General features: G+C 42.8%; 1 protein-coding gene across 1 annotated transcript; it reads right to left on the reverse strand.

Annotated features, from left to right (window-relative positions):
• Positions 1-6,558: 6,558 nt before the first annotated feature.
• Positions 6,559-7,497, reverse strand: LOC122925749 (olfactory receptor 5AR1-like). The gene has a single exon (XM_044277099.1). The coding sequence runs from the start codon at positions 7,495-7,497 to the stop codon at positions 6,559-6,561; it is 939 nt and encodes a 312-aa protein (XP_044133034.1).
• Between the last annotated feature and the right edge of the window lie 1,185 nt (positions 7,498-8,682).

Genomic DNA, 8,682 nt, shown 5'->3' on the forward strand with positions numbered 1-8,682 from the left:
CGGATCCGTCCAGACTTTCAATGTAAAGTCAATGGGGGACGGATCCGTTTGAATCCGTCCCCCATCTTCAAATGGATCCGTCCCCATTGACTTACATTGTAAGTCTGGACGGATCCGCACGCCTCCGCACGGCCAGGCAGACACCCGAACGCTGCAAGCAGCGTTCAGGTGTCCGCCTGCTGAGCGGAGCGGAGGCTGAACACTGCCAGACTGATGCATTCTGAGCGGATCCGCATCCACTCAGAATGCATTAGGGCTGGACGGAAGCGTTCGGGTCCGCTTGTGAGCCCCTTCAAACGGAGCTCACAAGTGGACACCCGAACATTTTAACTTGAAGCGTCCCCATCACCATGGGAACGCCTCTATGTTAGAATATACTGTCGGATATGAGCTAGATCGTGAAACTCAGATCCAACAGTATATTCTAACACAGAGGTGTTCCCATGGTGATGGGGATGCTTCAGGTTAGAATATACTGAAAAACTGTGTACATGACTGCTCCCTGCTGCCTGGCAGGTGCTGCCAGGCAGCAGGGGGCAGACCCCCCTTCCCCTGTTTTTAACTCATTGGTGGCCAGTGCGGCCGCCCCCCCTACCTCCCCTGTAGTTAACTCATTGGTGGCCAGTGCGGCCGCCCCCCCTCCCTCCCCTGTAGTTAACTCATTGGTGTCCAGTGGGCACCCCCTCCCTCCCCTGTAGTTAACTCATTGGTGTCCAGTGGGCCCCCCTCCCTCCCCTGTAGTTAACTCATTGGTGTCCAGTGGGCCCCCCTCCCTCCCCTGTAGTTAACTCATTGGTGTCCAGTGGGCCCCCCTCCCTCCCGTGTAGTTAACTCATTGGTGTCCAGTGGGCCCCCCTCCCTTTGCTGTAGATAACTCGTTGGTGGCCAGTGGGCCCTCTCCCCTCCCTCCCCCTCCTAATTAAAATCGCCCCCCCTATCATTGGTGGCAGTGGAGAGTACCGATCGGAGTCCCAGTGTAATCGCTGGGGCTCCGAACAGTAACCATGGCAACCGGGACGCTACTGCAGTCCCGGTTGCCATGGTTGCTTAGCAATATGTAGAAGCTTCATACTTACCTGCGAGCAGCGATGTCTGTGTCCGGCCGGGAGCTCCTCCTACTGGTAAGTGAAAAGTCTGTGCGGCGCATTGCCTATAGCACAGACCTGTCACTTACCAGTAGGAGGAGCTCCCGGCTGGTCACAGACATCGCTGCTCGCAGGTAAGTATGAAGCTTCTACAAATTGCTAAGTAACCATGGCAACTTGGACTGCAGTAGCGTCCCGGTTGTCATGGTTACCGATCGGAGCCCCAGCGATTACACTGGGACTCCGATCGGTAATCTCCACTGCCACCAAAGAAAGGGGGGGCGATTTTAATTAGGAGGGGGAGGGAAAGGAGAGGGCCCACTGGCCACCAATGAGTTATCTACAGCGGGGGAGGGGGGCCAACTGGACACCAATGAGTTAACTACAGGGGAGGGAGGGGGGGCCCACTGGACACCAATGAGTTAACTACAGGGGAGGGAGGGGGGCCCACTGGACACCAATGAGTTAACTACAGGGGAGGGAGGGCGGCCGCACTGGCCACCAATGAGTTAAAAACAGGGGGGGTCTGCCCCCTGCTGCCTGGCAGCACCTGCCAGGCAGCAGGGGGCAGTCATGTACACAGTTTTTCAGTATATTCTAACCTGAAGCGTCCCCATCACCATGGGAACGCCTCTGTGTTAGAATATACTGTCGGATCTGAGTTTTCATGGAGTGAAAACTCACCTCTGAAAAAGCTTTTATGCAGACGGATCTTCGGATCCGTCTGTATGAAAGTAACCTACGGCCACGGATCATGGACATGGATGCCAATCTTGTCTGCATCCGTGTTCTTTCACGGACCCATTGACTTGAATGGGTCCGTGAACAGTTGTCCATCAAAAAAATAGGACAGGTCATATTTTTTTGACGGACAGGAAACACAGATCACGGTCTCGGCTGCAAAACGGTGCATTTTCCGATTTTTCCAATTGAAAGTCAATGGGTCAGCGAAAAAAAAAACCGGAAAACGGCACAACGGCCACGGATGCACACAACGGTCGTGTGCATTAGGCCGAATTCTAATGATGTGCACGTTCATTAAAATTTCCCATAAAATGATTGTTTTAACACTATTGACCCACTAATAATGCGGTCTCAACTATATGCCAATTGGAGCGATTTATAATTACTGCCAATGAAATAAATTATACATTACCCCTGGCTTTGGGATAAAGAGCTTTTAGAAGGGACCCAGCTTTCCAAGATTTAGATCTATCCTGTCCTGTGGTACGTTCCTGACGTGTGAAGTGATGCTGATAAATATATCAAGTGTGTCTCAAGTGAACCCTTCCTCTCCAAAAAACTGGATCAGATATTCTAATCCTTATCTATGCCCATCCCCTCTTGAATTAGGGATTTCCATTTAGATAAGGTGGGTGTGACGTATGGTAATCATGGGGATGATGTCATTTAATTGGCATTCCTTAGAAACTTCTGCCCACCTACCACTTGATGGCACTGTTGTATCATATATCAATTTTAAATATTTTAGGAATTAACACATATATATGGCTTTATTACACCACTTAAACTTTGGCCTCTCCCAACTTAAATCAAATAGGAGGGATTATTCTTTGACACTTTAGAATCACTTTCCCAGACATCATGGATCCATCTTGACAGTTAACAGACCATCTTATTTGTGGTCAGATAAGAGAACCATAATCTTTTAACTTTTCCCCTGGTTTGTATACACCTAACTGTCTCAGCTATTGAGTAATGATGTTTGAAATAACATCAGCTCCTCTGAATCAGATTTAGGAAAATACAACTTATGCTCTCTATATCCCCTCGAATATATCCCCTCAGTGAGATACACACAATATAAAGATACATTAATAATGTTTGGTTATAATTCATCAATATCGCATAATATATATGAATCATTAACAAGTCCAAACGCTAAATAAATGCACACAGGAATATATATATATATATATATATATATATATACATATATATATATATATATACATATATATATATATATATATATATGAATAGATATCTATTCCACACCAGATGTGTTTTATGGACGTCTCTTATCAGATCATGGTTTAGCCATGAAACACCCATTGTTCCTCAGACAGAAATGTTTAGAGAAACCAGTGTTTTAAGCAATAACCTCTCTTGACCCCGGTAGTTGAGACCCATTACATTCTCTAAGATACCACATCTGTTGGTAATAACTTTTAAAACAATATACATTGTATGCCAGTGACTATCATGACCTCCTCTGGCTTATTTCAACAGAGAGTTAAAGGTAATGTGAATCTCCACTTTGGTTCTAATATTGTCAGACCTTAATGTGCAGATATGAATATGCCCGACATTCTGATCTGTCAGATGTAAGGAAAAATGAGACGCACAACGGATCCTGTCTGTGCAACAGCTATAAGGACTGTATGGTCCCATCAGAATTGGCTTATGATTTGGTAGCCAAAAGCAGGAGTGGGTACAAAACACAGAAGACTTGCAAATATTCCATTCATGTGTCATCTCTGTTTTAGATCCACTACTGTTGGATTATTGAGCAAATGCTGACCAAATGAAGGCAGATGCTCCACAGACAGGATAGTTTTTTTTGTGGGTTATTGTTCTGACGGATCAGAGGAAAGGCAAATTAATCAGTGACTTCAAACACAAACTTACTGCTGACACCCTCTCCACGCTGTCAGGGGGACTCTACTTGTATAATCGTTTAAAATAACAGGTTCTATAGAAATCTATAAGGAATCAGCTGACGAGGGTTTAAAAGGAGTGTGCTTCTTCTTGACGTTAACATTGACCTGTAAGGCTGAGCTGATACTTCAGTTATTTGGTCAGTTTTGGCTCCGTGACTGCCCAAAAAAGTTAAGTATGCAGTGATTCTAAGTGTGACTCCTGTCATCTGCTTGTCATACGGACTCACTGTATTATTTCATTACCAAAGCAGACTCCCTATGTGCGTTACTGCAAGTGTTCAACACCACTAGAAAGGCTCTCTGCAGACAGGAAATAGGCGTAATTTGCCGCAAATGTATTTGGATTGAAGCAAATTTTTTCCCAAAAATTCAGCAAACCGTTGTATTGAATTTTTGAAAAATTCGCTTATCTCTAGTAATAACAGCTATGCGGAGGCAATAATATCAGCGGAAGCAGCATAGCATGGAACATACAAGACGGTAGGTCGGCTGTCTATGGATAGTAGTAGTAATAGTAATAATAGTAGTAGTGGTAGTAGTGGCAGATGCTCAGCATTAATAGTGGTTCCAATAGGGGATTAACTGTGAGGAGCTGCAGCTGAGGCAGCAGCAGCATGATGAAGGCATGTGAAAAAACTGCTCCATCATGTTGAGGAGACTGAACTGGCTACTGCTGCTTTTGGTGACAGGAAGGGGGTGAATCTGTGGAGGGCAGAGAGGACCTCCCTTTCAGACACTCTGTTTACAGAAAGCTGCTGGAAGCTGCACAAACAGCGTTTCCTTGTATTAACATAATTTGTCCTCTCTTTCTGGGGGAGGAAAACATTCCCCCATTTTGATTTGATAGGGAGGGTCTAAAAGCATAACTATCCAGTAATCATTAGACTGCTTGATGTCAATAATACGCCTGTCACTGAGTAAGCAACAATCATACATCTCGCCATACTGGCCAGTGTGCCAAAGGAGCCAGGTCTTTCTGGCTGTGCCATCCACTGAGATGATTTGGTGTTCTGGCCAGTGCCATCATCATCATCATCCTCTGGCTCCTCCACCTCCGAGTCCTCTTCCTCCTCTTCCTCCTCTTCCTTTTGCATTGGCAGCTCCTCATCCTCCTCCCCATGGCAGTTTCTTCTTGTGGGTCTGCAACAGCTACAGGGTGGGCAGCAAGATGCATTAGGTGTTCTTCTTCCACTGTTGCCCTCTGCTGCATGAGCATCAGCGTCTGTTCTAAGATAAAAATGAGGGGAATTACATAATTCACTTCACAGTTGTTCCTATGGACAAGCTTTGTGACCTCTTTGAAGGGCTTCAACACATGACATGTTAGCAGCTGCCACTGCTTGACATCGAAACAACACATGCGGGTTCTGGTGCATGAAAAAATTGTTCTTTTCAATGCTTTTACATGCTGGAGCATGTGCAATGCTGAATTCCGGCAAGTTGCAAAGTCATGATATTAGGTGTATCAGCTGACCGTTCTGTCGCTGAAAATCCAGGCTGACAATGGAGTGGAAGAGCTTGAGTCAGAGAAACAGAAAGGGAGGATGACAATGTGAAAGACACCGCATTGCCCTTGTACGCGGCCTAGCTGACGCAAAGGGAGCAGGAGAAGGACGGAACTCTTATTGCAGTAGCTGGCTGCACCTTTGCTAGTCTATGGGTTGGGTGATGCAGCTTCATGTAATTCAATAATGTTGTGGTGCCTACGTTTGTGTTTGCATACCCACATGCAAAGCTTGCAAAGGGCAATGATCTTGCTCACCGGCAGCGTGGAGAAAAACACAGTTAAAAACCTGGCACAATCTTGAGCTTAAAGGGGTTATCAAAGTTAAATAAAAACTCATGCAGCAACTGTAAATGGTGTACAATAACAAGAGAAGCGAGACAAACCCTTAGTAAATTGACACAAGGACACAATAAGAACATAAATATGAAAGGTTTGATCACAATTATCCATATTCCACATCTGTTTATCTCAACTATATTTAAATACTGCTTCATAGATCCTTTATAAATTATTACATTTCTACATCAAACATTTTTTACATCCCATAGGGACTTACCATTTTGGCTAAATTCACCGTTGGCAAACACATTCTTTAAAAAATGTATTCTGATCTGTCTGTGCCATTACTGTGCAAAGGATGTCCATGTAACAAGTGGTACGGAATTTGCCAATGCCAGTACACAAAAGACGTGTGAAACTTAAACACCTACATTTGGGTAAGTTGTCCTGTACAACTGCACCATTCGAATCGTTATGCCAAATGTAAACATCCAATAGTGTGAATTCAACCCATTTTGAACCACAAAACTTTTTGGCCGTTTCAATAGATGAGACTACTCACATTAATAAGCTTTGATCACTAATTTGCGTATGTTGACTCCCCCGATTGGATTCATTCATTGGAGGAGATGGACGGCATGATAGGTTATCCTTATTTTACTTTTAGGACTGATATGCTATTTTTGGGATAGTCAAATATGGATACAAATGTAGCAAGTCAAAGCTGACCTCATGTGATAGAGGTTAGGCTGGCTTACACCAGCATTGCTGATTCCATAGTTCCGCTCCATTATACTGTAGGAGCAGAACGGAAATAAGTGCAGAATTTTAAGCCTTTAAAGGGATCCATTGGGTTTCTGATTCAGATGTCTGATATTCTACTGGAGAAAATAGTGTGGCATGTTGTGCTATTTTGTTCTGTGTTTTTCTTTACAAAATCTGTGATGGGGTACATGCATGGGGCCTCCAATGCAGATGTGAATATAGCTTTATTATTATACTGCTATATCTGTACACAGCGAATCCTATTGACATTAAATTTTACCAGATTTTGTTTTACATCTTGATTTTTTAAACTATAAATAATGGGATTTAACATCGGTATTATCACTGTATAGAAAACTGACAACATCCAGTCCTGATCCACGGCATAGGCAGAATTTGGTCGCAAGTACATGAAGAAAACTGGGAAGTAGAATAAGGCTACACATGAAAAGTGAGAGACACAAGTGGAGAATAACTTACTGCTACCTCTAGAAGATCTAATTCTACATATGGCAAATATAATGTAGGTGTATGATATCATTATACATAAAAAGGAGCCCACTTCAATAGAACCAGCAAAAACATATAAGAAAACTTGGTTAAGAAATGTATCTTTACATGATAGTTTTAAAATGGGATTAATATCACAGTAGAAGTGGTTGAGTTGATTTGATTGACAGAACGGGAGACTAAATGCAGCACATGTATGAATTAATGAATTAATACATCCTGCTGTGTATACTGAGAAAATACATTTTATACATGTCACTTTATTCATAATGACCGCATAATACAACGGTTTACATATAGCTACATGTCGGTCATAGGCCATCACTGCTAGTATCATCCCTTCTGTGCTCGCCAGGCCAATGAAGAAGAACATTTGCATTGCACAACCAGTGATGGAAATTGCTTTATTTCCAGAGAAGATGTTGACAATGATGTTGGGTGTTATAGTTGATGAATACAAGATGTCAACAATGGATAAATTCATAAGGAAGAAATACATTGGTGTCTGCAAGCCTGGAGTCAATCTAATTAACAAAACCATCATAAGATTCTCCAGAATAGTTACCAGGTAGACTATAGAGCAGATGAGGAAGAGAGGCAGCCGATGGTTTGGGTTGGAAGAAAGACTAGAGAGAATAAATTTTGTCACAAGTGTTTCATTCTTCATTGTATTGTATCAAATCAATATATAGCAGTAATAGTAAATTGAATTAAAATAGGCATTCATTTAATATACACAGAAGAGTAGCACACAACCTTCAATGCAGATGAAAGCATTGTATATTGGCTTCATTTATGTTATGAAGCATTTGTTTAGATCCTCTAGAGACACACAGTTTGAGAACAGCATTGTGCCATAGGAATTTCATTTTTCTAATTATCCTATAATGTATAATTAATGATAATATGATTATCCAGGTCACCTTTGTTTGCTTGTTAAATTGTAGGTTTAATGGCGCAATAAATGCGGGTTCATCAAAGTTTTTTATTGCTTTTTTTTAAGTGGAAAATCAATTCTGCAGTTTTATATATTTTGTTTTTAGAATATTGACTGTTCTGTATAAATGTCATGTTAACTTCTTTCTCAGAGCCAATTTTGTTAGGCTTGTTTGCTTTAACCTGCGAGAACTGTGGAGAATTTGCACATCGTGTAAGAACTGCCAGTCCATGCATGCTGAGCACTGTTACTGATGTGCCTGAACTTAATCTTTCAGTAAAGAAGCCATTTGCTGTTAACTTGGCCTTATCACTTTCTGCTACACTGAACCAACACCTTTAGCTTCCAAAAGAACCCTGACTTGCAATGCACAATTCTTCACCTTTGAGGCCACCCTAAACCACGATCATGCAGGAGAACCTCAAGACCAGGATCGGGAAGGAAGGTATTTTCTTCCCATCACGGCATTGCCCAGAAAAGCACCAGCATAAAAATCAACTACAACCATTCTTGCTACTATCACTCCTACTCTGTTCTCCTCTCCTAGGCATGCTGCACCAATTTGCTTCACTTTTTATGGCATATATTGGGAGGGAAGATGAATTAAAAACAATAATTCTGTCCATTTTTCTTTTCTTTACCAAATCCATTATGCAGGATAAATGATAATAACTGCAGGTTGATACAATTAGCAAATATATATGTTTTGTTACATTTCTGTCACAACCGCTATCCCAGCAGCAGCCGTGTCGCACCAGATGGAGGGGAAGGGGGACCCTTATCTACGGATGGGAAATAGAACGGCCACCCCTGACTAACCCTAAGCTGGCACCTGTCTGCCCTGATACCCTAGACGGGGTGTGAACCTGTGCGGCGAGCAGGATGCCTAAACCCTCAGTCACCCTAAACAAGACT

This window comes from Bufo gargarizans, chromosome 2 (assembly GCF_014858855.1).
Source record: "Bufo gargarizans isolate SCDJY-AF-19 chromosome 2, ASM1485885v1, whole genome shotgun sequence".
Classification (NCBI taxonomy): Eukaryota; Metazoa; Chordata; class Amphibia; order Anura; family Bufonidae; genus Bufo; species Bufo gargarizans.